The 11974-nt window shown below is 56.3% G+C and overlaps 3 protein-coding genes across 7 annotated transcripts; 1 reads left to right on the top strand and 2 right to left on the bottom strand.

Annotated features, from left to right (window-relative positions):
- Positions 1–22: 22 nt before the first annotated feature.
- Positions 23–4267, bottom strand: ZMYND10 (zinc finger MYND-type containing 10). Of its 2 annotated transcripts, none has more exons than XM_077858792.1 (12): positions 4034–4267; positions 3663–3771; positions 2620–2736; positions 2446–2499; positions 2191–2325; positions 1996–2084; positions 1803–1903; positions 1303–1475; positions 956–1081; positions 752–873; positions 506–631; positions 23–417 (listed from the first exon to the last, which is right to left on the bottom strand). In XM_077858792.1, the coding sequence occupies exons 1-12, from the start codon at positions 4123–4125 to the stop codon at positions 342–344; spliced, it is 1320 nt and encodes a 439-aa protein (XP_077714918.1). In that variant the 5' UTR covers positions 4126–4267; the 3' UTR covers positions 23–341. The 2 variants fall into 2 exon arrangements, with proteins under 2 accessions (XP_077714918.1, XP_077714917.1); XM_077858791.1 differs by having other exon boundaries at positions 4081–4266.
- Positions 4268–4321: 54 nt separating this feature from the next.
- On the top strand, positions 4322–11440 carry CYB561D2 (cytochrome b561 family member D2). 3 transcript variants are annotated; one of them, XM_077858800.1, is made up of 6 exons: positions 4322–4622; positions 5226–5432; positions 7287–7430; positions 9294–9445; positions 9904–9941; positions 10610–11440. In XM_077858800.1, the coding sequence occupies exons 4-6, from the start codon at positions 9319–9321 to the stop codon at positions 11111–11113; spliced, it is 669 nt and encodes a 222-aa protein (XP_077714926.1). In that variant the 5' UTR covers positions 4322–4622; positions 5226–5432; positions 7287–7430; positions 9294–9318; the 3' UTR covers positions 11114–11440. The 3 variants fall into 3 exon arrangements, with proteins under 3 accessions (XP_077714926.1, XP_077714925.1, XP_077714924.1); XM_077858799.1 differs by lacking the exons at positions 4322–4622; positions 5226–5432; positions 7287–7430 and adding an exon at positions 8693–8876; XM_077858798.1 differs by lacking the exons at positions 4322–4622; positions 5226–5432; positions 7287–7430 and adding an exon at positions 8697–8867.
- NPRL2 (NPR2 like, GATOR1 complex subunit) lies at positions 5197–8698 on the bottom strand. Of its 2 annotated transcripts, XM_077858793.1 has the most exons (11): positions 8470–8695; positions 7829–7920; positions 7547–7715; positions 7299–7407; positions 6677–6813; positions 6493–6590; positions 6336–6372; positions 6124–6217; positions 5924–6041; positions 5500–5642; positions 5197–5414 (listed from the first exon to the last, which is right to left on the bottom strand). In XM_077858793.1, the coding sequence occupies exons 1-11, from the start codon at positions 8545–8547 to the stop codon at positions 5347–5349; spliced, it is 1143 nt and encodes a 380-aa protein (XP_077714919.1). In that variant the 5' UTR covers positions 8548–8695; the 3' UTR covers positions 5197–5346. The 2 variants fall into 2 exon arrangements, with proteins under 2 accessions (XP_077714919.1, XP_077714920.1); XM_077858794.1 differs by lacking the exon at positions 6336–6372 and having other exon boundaries at positions 6519–6590; positions 8470–8698.
- Positions 11441–11974: the final 534 nt, after the last annotated feature.

Raw genomic sequence — 11974 nt, 5'->3', positions numbered from 1 at the left:
GAAGGGCCACTCGGAGACAGGCTGTTTCTAGAGACTAGCTTTACTGTGCTAGAGGCACAGGGTCCCCACATCCGGCCCTTGTCTTGCCTCGCCCAGGCCTCCCGCTCCAGCTGCTGAGGCAGCACCCTCAGCCTACCCGCAGGGTAGGGCAGGAAGCGAGCAGCCTTTACTGGGGAAGATGGGTCAGCAGCTTGCTGGGCTCGCTGTGCTCACTACCTCGCGGTGCTCGCTCTGCTCACCACCTGGGAGGCTGGAGCCCTGGCTGAGGTTTCGAGAGGTTCAAGGGCACACTCGGGGTGGGTTGTAGGGCATGGGTGCTTGGCCCTCAGCAGCTGCAGCTTTCACTTGGCTCTGTTACCTTGGGCTGCCAGGACACAAGCCTTTCCATGCTTCTTCCAATGCTTGACTTGGCACTCCCTGCAGGCAGGTGGGCTGGTAAGCATGCAGTGCTTGTGCGGGGTATAGAAGTGGGGCTTAGGGGTCCAAGTTCCTAGGATACCCTCACCTGCAGCAATACCATTCATTCTGGCACCGTGAGCACCGTTTGGAGGCATCTGCACTGCAGTAGGCACAGCGGGGCCGCTCTGGGGTTACTGCCTCTAGGACGTCCAGGCTGTAGGTCTCAGCCCATCTAAGAAAGAGGTCAGGAAAGGCTGGCTGTGCCTGGCCGGTGGGGGCACAAGAGCACCTCTGCCTGTGTCCATGCCTTCTGCATCCCTCCTACCCCTTCTGCCCACTCAGTGGGCCTCACCTTCGTGCCTGTAGTCGCAGGTCCTGCTCTGAAGGGCTGAATATGTGCCTCAGCTGGTGCTTGGCAATAGCCTGCCACTTGCCTCTGTTCTCTCTTTCTAGCCGCTCCCAGATTTCTGGGATCTGAGAGAGAAAAGTGGAAAGTGTCAGGGAGGAGCTGGCAAGGTGGGCAGTAGTCCTGAGCAGCTGACTTCCTGGTACCTACCTGTTCCAACACCAAGTCCTTCTTTGGGGGCTGGGTTTCCGTCAGGGCCAGGTGGGCCAGGAAACCCTGCAGGTCTGCCAGGTTGGGCAGCTGGTCGAGCAGTGTGTCTGTGAGGAAGGCCCGAAGCTGCAAGGGAGTCCAGGGAAGGCCAGTGTGAAGTGGTGCTGACCAGGGAGGGCCTGGGCTGGGGTGCCTGTGGGGACCACGTCCCACTAGCTGCTGCGACACCTGAGCTTCAGGGTCTGGAAAGAGGACTGGGGCTGAGGCAAGTGGGCAGTGATAAGCAGGAGGGGTGGGGCAGGGCAGGGTGGGATGGGGTGGCACTGGTGCACGAGGAGCTCCCCCACCTTGAGTAGCTGTCCCTTGGCAAAGCTGGTGACGCAGTAGCGGGTCCGGGCTTCGGGGCTTAGCAGCAGGTTGTATAGGGCGATCCACACCTGCCCATCCAACTTGCTCAATTTTGGCTGCTCTGTGGGGGCCACTGTCTGCCAACGGCCACCCTCAAATTGCTGCATCTTGCCTGGAGAGAGGAGCCAGAACACTAGGAGTAGGTGTTACACACTCTGAGTCAGCCAACTGAATGGGCTGGGGTCCTGAGTGCTGCCCGGGTGCACGACTCACCAAGGCTGGTGTCTGCTTGCTCCAGAGCGGGGTGAGTCTTTAGCAGTGGACACACAGGCCTTACCTGCTGCAGAGCCCAGGTCTAAGCTAGTTTGTGTGAGGCATTCTGGGCTCCTCTATGAGCTAGCGGGCAGTTTGTGAGCAAGCTGCCTGTCCCCATCAATCCTGGGGTATGTCTGGGAAGCCATGAGCTGGGGCTTAGGCAAGGGGGTGGGGAAGACCTTACCACCTTCCTGTCGGCTCCAGGGACTGTGTTCCAGCAGTTCCACCAGGAGGCAGGGCAAGTTGTGGGTACTGAGCATGCAGTTCAAGGTGCTCAAGGAAAGGCTAGGGGTGGTGGTGGAGAGAAGTGAGCGGCGGCTACAGGCCCAGGATCCCAGTCCTCCACTGCAGGTCTTGGGCCTTGCAGGACTGCCCACCTGTCCACACAGTCTGTGATGTAGCGCAGCACTGAGAGGGCCTTCAATGCGATCTCAAACTCCATCAGCTCTGCTTGCTTCTGCAGCTCCTGGGTGGCAGGGGCACATGGTGCTCTAGCTGGGCCACCCCCTGCCTGCTCAGGCCTTGAGAGAGTGTGTTATACCCACTGGCACCTCCAGGGACCCTCAGCCTACCTGAATGGGGGTGCTCTCCTGAGACTCCTCCTCGGGAGGGCTGCCACGGCCACTTCGGGCTACCAACATAGTCAGTTTTCGGTGGCAGTAGTCTACCAGGTCCAAGACAGCGTCCTCTGCTGACTCACACACCTCCTGAGGGACAGGCAGAGGGGAACATTCTGTCTCTGATGCTCTCCCCACACAGACACAACCCCTCTTCCCAGTCAGGCCTTAGCCTGTGGCAACAGCTTGTGGACAGGGCTGATGCCTCACTTTATGGAAGAACACTGTCTCCAGAAGGTTGATGATAGAGGCCTCGTGGTGTACCTGTCAGATAAAGAGAACAGAGCGTGGAGCCACTGAAGGAAGAATCAGATTACCAGCTCTCTTGTCAAATCCAGAGCCCTCTAAAGGCATGAGCAGGGTGTGACCAGGGGCCCAGCTTACCACCATGTATATGGGAAAAGTGTTCTGGGGCTTGAAGTCCTCCAGCTTGCACAGCACAGGGAACACCTTCTGCTTCCACATCTCCACTGCAATCAGCTCCTCCACCAGTGTTGGGATCTTTGAGGGGGAGAGGAAAGGACAGAGAGGAAGTAGGCCTACCTTGGCCTTGCCACCCTCCCATCCCTGGCTTGGTCCTGCCTGACTCCTCAAACTCCCCTAGGCTCCTAGATTCTCTCCATAGGTACCTTCCCAAGCTCTCTCCTGCACCTTAGACCTTCATTTCTAGCTGCTCTCAATAACTTTGTGGGGACATTCCCCATGCTTCCTATAACTGGCTCTTGCTTTGTCCCTGGGCTGCCTTGGCCCCCTACACCCCCCCACCCCAACTACACCCTTGTCCCCTCTGTCCTCATCCAGGTGTTCCTCTCAGGCTGGCTCTCCTGTTCATGCCCTCCTTGTCCCTGTCCTCCTGCCTTCCAAGGTTCTCATGTGCCTTGACCTCACCCTTACTCAGGGCCCTGCACAATTTCCTAGTCCTCTCCCACCCTCCAGTAGGGGGCTCCACCTTTTCTTTGCAGAGGAACCCTTTTGTCAAGTGATATCTCAGGTCATTTATTTGAGTCACCTCCTGGTTCATTTTCCAGGCAGGCTCATCCCTGGTTTCTAATTCTTCTCTCAAGTTATGAAGGCTGCCTTCTTCCATGCCAAAGTTCCACCTCCACTTCAGTGAGGGCCCCCTCTGGCCTGACAGTCTATTCAAGGATGTCTTTAGAACGTAGGCTCTCCCCCTACAGCCTGGGCTGCTGTATGATCTACGACTATCTCTCAAATCAACCAACGTCTCACACTTGGCCTAGTGTGCCAGTGTCCTGTCCAAAAGGGATGCAAAATCAAATCTGTAACACACTCCTCTCTTTTCTCTTGGGGAAGACAAGAGTACCATCTAGAGGGAAGTGAAGGCATCCGAGGTGCTCCTGAGAGGTAGAGTGGTGGGGTGAGAGGTGGTAGGAAGGGCAGGAACCCTGCCCGTGACCCCAGCATACCTTCCCATGGGTGACCAGCAGCTCCTGGATGGGCTCACCCTGGCTGGCTGTAGCATCAAGGATAGCCTGCATGTTCAGCTTCTCCAGGTTCTCATGCTGCTGGTTCCACCTGCCCCAGAGAGAGGGGGTGGATGTGTTTTGGGGTGCTACTGAAGCCTAACCTGGGTTTGGGTACTATTGCATTTGGGTATTACTGAACCTAATCAGCCTAACCTGATCCTGAGGGGCCAGAGGGGGCTCAGAGATCTTTGTCTCCTCACTTGGGGATTCCTCCACACTGGGTACCCTCTCCCCCGTGTCAGGCCCATACTCCTCCATTCAAGGACTCTGACTCTGTGACACCGCCCGACCCTTGGATCCAGCTGCCTCACCCTCCGGAGCCCATCTCGCGCAGCGGGAAGCTGCGCAGCCCCCGCACCAGCACGTCAGCCTCCCCCGGCAGCAGCAGCTCCAGGTCGCCCATGTTGTGGCCAGGGCCAGGGAGCCAGAAGGCGGGATTCAGTTGACCCCGGACAGCAGCCGGCGCTGGGGCAGGGGAGCCGAAAGTCTCCGGCTGGGTCCAGGCTGTGGACGCAGCTGTTGCGGAGCGGTTGGGGCGCGTGGGTCCTCGCCGTCATGGAAACGGTTAGCTCGGCGCCTGCGCAGTGCGGCCCGCGCAGGCTCCGGCCCCGCCCCCGGCCCCGGCCGCCTCGCCTTCCCCGCGGCGGGTAAGGAAGCCCCTTGGATCCCAAACTTCTCCCTCACCTCCGACTGCGGCTCGAGGGTCTGCCCTGAGCGACAGACTCCTGTGGCCTAAGCTCCCTCCTCCGACGTCAAGACCAGCTCAGGGACAGGGTCATGCTGCCCCCACCAGCTCTTCCTGTCGCGGCTCCAACTCCGCCGCGCGGATGCCCCTCTCCGTGGCTTTCTCGCTCCACTACGTCTGGCGCCGGGCTCCGCCTGCTGGCTCTACCCCCCCAGGTACTGCGCAGGGGCCACGTCTTTCCATCCCAGTCTAACAGGCTGCCACCATCTCTCGTGAGGAACTAACTGCTGTAATCTTTTTCTGGGTGACTGTATGGCTGCCTCCAGTTCTTGAAATAGTATGTCCAAACCAGCTTACCAGCATCTCTGCAGTATCACTTTTGCCCCCTCGGTACTTCATTTCTTGCCCCTCTCCCCATTGCCTCTTATGTTCCAGCCTTGTGGGCCTCTCTGGAGTTCCTCATACATCCTAAAGCTGTTTTTGCTTTGGGGCTTTTGCACCTGTTACCCCAACCTGGAATACTCTTCCTCCATCAAGCCTCAGTTCAAGTCACCTCAGGGAGGCCTTCCTTGCTTATTTAATCCAGAACAGCTTCAGCTCCCACCCCACCCCATTCTTGATCACAGCTACCTGATTGTTCCTTTCTGGCTGTTTATTTCAGTTCCTAATTAGTGGACACATTTGTCCATAGTTAGTCCTGCCACCAGATGGCGCAGCAGTGGGCCAGGACCACAGCTATTTCACTGCCAGTTCTCAGGTGGCTGGTTCAGAGGCGATACTCAATAAAGGTAGGTTGAAACCGATGCTTTTATTTACAGAACTGAGGGTCACCCCTGAGACAATACGGACTAGTCTACGGGTCTAGCCCTCATGCACCAGACAGCGCTTTGCAGGACGAAAGCAGCCACAGTCGTGTGCCTAGTTTAGCCCCCACCAGCCTCACTTCCAGCAGATGATGATATTGGGGTCATTTTCCAGCCGTTCATCAAGCTCGTGGTAGCTCATGCCTGTTTGGGACAGTGCAGGTGAGATGAGCAGTCTTGCCTTGGCCACCTGCCCTGACCCCACCCCAGCTGCAATGTCTGCCTCCACCTGTCTTGCAACAGATCTCATCATAGCTGTGGCAGCCTGTGTAAAGCCGGGCAGGGTGGCTCCGCTCCTCCCGAGACACCCGCACGGGATACTTCTGTAGTCGGCGGATGAGGTTCTTCATAAGCCCAAACTGGATCAGCTTTCTGGGGTGGGGTTGAGGGAGAGAAGAGTGATGCCCTGGCTGGGCCTTCCTCCAGCCAAGCCAACCCTTTTCTGCAGTCTCCCCTCAGATTTTGTCTCAATGACCAGACTGCCTTCCAAACCCAAAGCCTGGGGTTTTGGAAAGCCTGCCTAGACTAGTAGTGCCACATGATTCTGCTCACTGGGAATCTCCTGCTTCCTCTCTAACCCAAGGCTCCAGAGACATACAGAGTGTATATGCTTTTAGGTAAACCCCTCATGACCCTGGGAATCCCCTTCTGACCGTTCATCAACACGCTGCAGCTGCTGGGGGTGGCGGCCAATGAGGTCTCTCACAGTAGTGCCAGGGCTCAAGCTGCAATACAGCTGGAACACATCCCGAAGGCTGGCCCTCTTGTGCCCTATGGGTACCAGGGGTCAGCTCTGTAGGTGGCTCTGCCCGCCCCCCGCCCCGCCATGGCCTCCCCCAGAGCCCACTACTACCTTGTTTGGTCACATAGGATAAACATGCCTCTTGCAGGGACTTGTCATCTACCAGGTCCTGGACCTTCGGTGTTGGGCAGTACACATTGGAATACTGGAGGGTAGCAGGAGGCACAGGGGCCTGAGTGAGGGGCTTGGAAATCTGACATAGCCCTAGTCTGGCCAAGCCACATGATTCATTCTCCCCTTAACCAAAGCCTAGACTCACCTACCTGGAGGATGGACACCAGTGTCACAACTCCATAATACCTGGGGGAGATAGTGTGCTCAGCTTCTGAGGGTCATGCCTTCCCACCCCACACACTCAGTGTCCTGGGGCTCTTCCCTGGCTAGCAGCTCTGTCCTGAGTGTGGCTGTTGCCCTACTCACAACAAGTTCTGGATGGCGATGCGCACCAGGTTTAGCTCCACATCTGCCTCAGCTGAGATCTTCTGGACATGGCGGAAACCATCAATGTAGGGCAGGATCTGGGCAGGGCAGGATCAGTAGGGGTGGGATGAGGCCAGAGCTGTGGCCACCCCTAGGTGATGATACCCAGGGAGGGACAGCTCACCTGTTGTGTGGTGAGGTCCCATTGTGAGTTGAAGAAATCTTCCTTGTCCTTGGTAAAGACAGGCACATCATACTCCTGCGCCACAGGAGGGTCAGGCCGCTGCTCAATCACCTTCAAGTGGATGGTGTTGGATTCATCTGTAGGGGCCCCACCCATATCTTCAGTGTCATCTCTTTCAAGAGGCCCTCAATTACCCTTCAGTCCTCCCAGCAACCCTTGAAGCAGATGGGTGGCCCTGGGTAGGGCCGATCTCCCCCACCCCCCACTTCTTAAGTAAGCTCTGCGTCCAACGTGGGGCTTGAACTCACAACCTCAAGATCAAGACTCACATGCTCTACTGACTGAGCCAGCCAGACACCCCCAATCTTCCTTTTTTATGGAGCAAAAGACAGGTCCAGAGAGGAACAGGAACATGCCAAAGGAGCATAGACAGCTCTCTGCTGGCCTCTATATCCCAAATCCCAACATGCACTGGACTCTGGACATCATCAACCCAGCTCATGGCTATTTATTAGCCATCAATTTGTTCATGAATCTTGTCCATGGCTGGGCTTGCCTTCCCTTGCCATGTTCCTATCCCTCTTCTACCCTTCTGTTCTCCTTGGTAAAGGCTGGGTCATACCGATTGGCAGAGTGCACCGGCCTGAGGCATTTAGCTCCTCCAGCAAGATGGTCATGATGGGCACCAATTTCTGCTTGCTCTCCTCTGTTGACACGAAGCTGCTCTCTAGCTGGATGGAGCATGGACAAGATGGTGGGTATACCCTGGGACCCCTGGCTGGCATCCTGCCCTGGCAGATACCTAGGTCTGTAGGGCTTTGGAAACATTTGTCTGCCTGCCCATCCACTCAAGCCCATTCTGTTGCAGACCTCCAGTGTGGTCAGGTAGCCAGCCAGCTTTTTGACGATGGGCTCGAGGGCACAGGTCTTGGCCTGGGCATCACACACAAAGCCTAGGTTGAAAAGCAGGGCATTGCGGCTGTACTTCTTGTGTTCAATGCACACAGGGCAGCCAATCAGTTTCTTGTCCATGGCTGTGCTGGATGGGGGGGGGGAGGGGGGAGAGGTGGGTACAGAGTCAGGCTCCTCTTGACCCAAGCTTGTTCACTTCTCCTGGGACATCCCCCCCCCCCTTCCCCGTTAGGGCCTCACACAGTGATGAGTTTGTTCTGCAGCTCTGGCTTGGTGATGATGTACACCTGGACTGTGTCAAACAGCTCCCTGGAGATGAAGTCTTCAGGGACCTGGGGGTGAGGGAGTGGGGGAGTGGCAAGAGGCCCCTCAGTGGACCCTGGGACTAAGCAGAGTACAGTAGGAGATCCCCAAGGCCTAAGCCCTCTTGTCCATTATTTCTCCTCTCTCCCATCCACCCAGACCTACTCCTCCTTTGTGTTTCCAAACACTTGCCATGTTCTTACCTGCTTCCTGGCTTTGCATATGCTGCTTCCCCTACCTGGCACACTCTCTCCTTCACCTAAGTTCCTAAGCATCCAGGAATACTATTGGACTGCGCGCCCCCGCCTCTCTTGGACCTGGCACCTCCCCACAGTCCGACTTCCCACAATCACTGCCTATGGGATTGTTTGTCTGCCCCATCAACACGGGAGTCTGGGACTTGGGTCTGAGTATCCTCTCGGTCACGATTCTCTGCGAATGAAGAAGTGGTATGCCTGCGTGCAGCACCGGGCACGGGAATCCACCGCTTCCAGGAAGCTTGCTGAGCTCCCGAGAGCGTCCCTCTTCCACCGCCCCCCTCCCCTCCCTGCCCCCGGCCCTGAGAGCCCGAATGGCACCTGATAGGTGATTTTGGGTCCCAGCGTGGGATGGAACTCGCTGAAGAATATGCATTCGATGCGGCAACCGCTGCCCATGGTGCTGGCAGGGCCCAGGTGTGCAGCCCCTGGCGCCCGGACCCCTGTGAACACCCTTCGGAATCAGCCCGCAGGCCTGGAGCTCCAGATCACGCACGCCTGCGCACTCACACCCGTTAAGCTGTGTGCTTAACAGCGCCTGCGCAGCTCGACTGAGCGGTGTGGCTGGGCGTGGAGGCGCTCGTCTCAGGAAGTCCCGGCTGGGTAGACGTCGCACCCGGAAGTGAAGCGGCTCCGCGACGGAGCGGCGGCTCGCACGGCAGGGCCCCGGGTACCCCGCTTTCTCGGGAAGAAGCCACCGCGTCGGGTCAGCGCTGCGGGTGAGGCAGGCGAGTCCCTAGCGTGTAGGGGCAGCATGCCAGCAGCACGTGGGGAGACTAGTGCGCGAAGGGATTCAGGCTGTACTATGATACGCAGATGGGAACTACAAAGTCCGTAGTGCTTCACGCTCTTCTAGCTGCCGCTTCCGCGCGGTGACGGCATGATGCACGCTGGGATTTGTAGTCTATTACATGGCCTTGCGCATCCTACCTGGAAGGTGGGCCAGTGATCAGTGCCAGCCAGTTCAGATGCGGGTACACGCTGCCACGCTGCCAGTCCTCGACTATTTCTGGTACCCGTGTTGGTACTGTCCCTTCCTACCTTACTTCTTGGAAGAGCGTGGCATTCCTGCCCTGCATCCCTTGCTCCAGTGAGGAGTGGACAGCAGGCACCTCAGACCCTTGCTCATTCTACTATGCTTTCAGGCTACAGTCACTGGCCTGGTTGACCATGGCTCTTTCTGTGGAGACGGAGTCGCACATCTACAGAGCTCTGCGCACTGCCTCTGGGGCTGCTGCCCACCTTGTGGCCCTGGGTTTTACCATCTTTGTGGCTGTGCTTGCCAGGCCTGGCTCCAGTAAGTAGAATTCATAGTTGACTTCTGGAAAGGAAAGTGCTCCTTCTCTTGGGGAGCAGGAGCAATAGGAAGCCTTGGGCCTGACACCTGGGAAAGGCTTGGCTGGTTGGGCGACATCCTATGCTGGAGGGATAAGTGGGGAGGAGGTGAGTGTTGGGGGCTCTACCAGTTTGGCCAAGGTACCTGGCTTCTCTGGTCTTGGTGCTCCACTTGGCTACCTTTTGTGAAGTGCTACAAGGAGGGAGGACTGCCAGAGTGGCAAAGGATGGCCTCTGCTCCAGGGAGGGACCAGGAAGCAAGGATAAGTAGGGGGTGAGCTTGTTGCAGTAAGAGGGGGCTAGCATTTTGGCAGCACTTCCTTGGATGATGGGTGGCTCATTTTCCTCACCCTGTAGGGATTGGTGTGGCTGGGTTCTTCTTGCCTCAGCCTCACAAAACAAACCTCCTTTTCATTCCAGGTCTGTTCTCCTGGCACCCCACACTTATGTCTTTGGCTGTAAGTAGTGGGCCTGGCCAGCTCTTAGGGGTGGGAGGGAGCATAGGTACCAGGGGTGGCCCTGACAGGTCTTTGGAGGGATGGAATGTGGGATTGGAAAAGTTGCATGCTCCAACTCCTGCCCATGGTATATATCCCAGACTGGAACTGTAGTGTTCAAAACCCAGGGCAAATTTGTCTAAGCAAATTTTCACCTATCTTCAGGCAGGAAGCTTAGAAAATGCATTTGAGTGTACCTGTGTTCCCTTTTACCTTAACTTAATAGCGATGCATCTAATTTTCCCTGAAACAGTGCACCCCTGTGGCCAGCTCTTGCCAAGAAATTTTATCTAGCTCCATTCAAGGAAACAAAGCTTGTGAATCATTTATAACTGCCACATCTCAAACCTTGTGTTTGCTGGGTAATATAGCAGAGATGACATTTCAAAATACCACCTAGGAAGGAGTGTGGAGAGGTGCATACCTCTTGCCAGTTTTTTGGGGCAGATGTTCTGTCCCTGATGAAGTTCCTCACTCCTGCCCCACCCAATGGATACTCTTGTCATTGGGGAGAGAATGAAGAGGTGAACTCTGCCCAGAATGACTGGCAGTTTAGAAAGTTATCTAAATCTCTTTTTTTCTTCTGCTGAGCAGCACCCTAACTTCGTTTCCCATCCCTATCTCCCCAGTTCTCTTTCCTGATGACTGAAGCACTGCTGGTGTTCTCTCCTGAGAGTTCGCTGCTGCGCTCCCTCTCACGGAAGGGCCGAGCACGCTGCCACTGGGTTCTGCAGCTGCTGGCCCTGCTGTGTGCACTGCTGGGCCTAGGTCTTGTCATCCTCCACAAGGAACAGCTTGGCAAAGCCCACCTGGCCACGTGGCATGGGCGGGCAGGGCTGATAGCTGTGCTATGGGCGGGGTTGCAATGCTCAGGTGGGGTGGGGCTGCTCTACCCTAAACTGCTACCCCGATGGCCCCTGGCTAAGCTCAAGCTATACCATGCCACTTCTGGGCTAGTAGGCTACCTTTTGGGCGCTGCCAGCCTTTTGTTGGGCATGTGTTCACTGTGGTTCACTGCCACGGTCACTGGTGGGGTCTGGTATCTGGCTGTGCTCTGCCCTGTCATTACCAGCTTGGTCATCATGAATCAGGTGAGCAATGCCTACCTGTACCGCAAAAGGATCCAGCCGTGAGCTCTTCCCAGCCTAGAAGCCTGGATTTGCCTCTCAGTGTAGTAGCTGGGGCTGGAACCTCCTGGACTCTTTCAGCTAAGTCATGGGGACACCTCAGGCACTGGGGCAGTCTAGAGTAGGAGTCTTGTGTGTGACATTTTTGGTTGCTCCTCATCCTGGAGTGCTTCCCCTTTCCTTCTGTACTGTCCCAGAGGAGCTTACAGATGATGTGTCTGGATGAAATTGGGGTTGCAAGGCTACTTCCCCAGCAACTCAACTCGTACTTGTACTGGTATGTCCAGAAATTACAGGAGAGAAAAAAAAAATAAAAAAGAATGACTGAAAAGACTGGATGGGAGGAATAGCTTAGAGTTGGGGATAGTTCTTGCTAATGCATGAAAAAACATGCAGCTGGGCAGGATGGGGAGCCCTGTCCCTGACCACTCACTGAGGGGCTGAAGCTCTCCCAGCACGCAAGCTCCCAGGATCTGGCTGCTGAGTGGCCTCTGCCACCAGGGCCCTAGAGCTATAGCTGTGAATGGTACAGCTGTGTGTCCCTTCAGTCTCCCAGCTGCCCACTGTGCTGGCATCTCTAGACTGTGGTGGTTAGATGTGGACAACGATAAGATACGGAGGTGGGGATGGGCTATTTCCATAGGCGTCAAGCACTGAGCACTCTGTTTTTGGCGTGAGCCATCAATAACAGCTCTTTAGGATAGAGGGGCCCTCAATCATCAGATCTGGGCAGGGCCTTCCTGACTGGGAATCAGGGAGAGAAAATGAGTAGGGATCTGAAGTGATAGCTCTGGGAAGGTTATTTAATGGTGGGCATGTGGTGGTAGGGGGAGTGGGGGCAATAGGCTTCTTATTGAGCTGGAGTTG

Source organism: Canis aureus, chromosome 19 (assembly GCF_053574225.1).
Source record: "Canis aureus isolate CA01 chromosome 19, VMU_Caureus_v.1.0, whole genome shotgun sequence".
In the NCBI taxonomy this organism is placed as follows: domain Eukaryota; kingdom Metazoa; phylum Chordata; class Mammalia; order Carnivora; family Canidae; genus Canis; species Canis aureus.
This window is presented reverse-complemented; position numbering and strand designations above follow the sequence as displayed.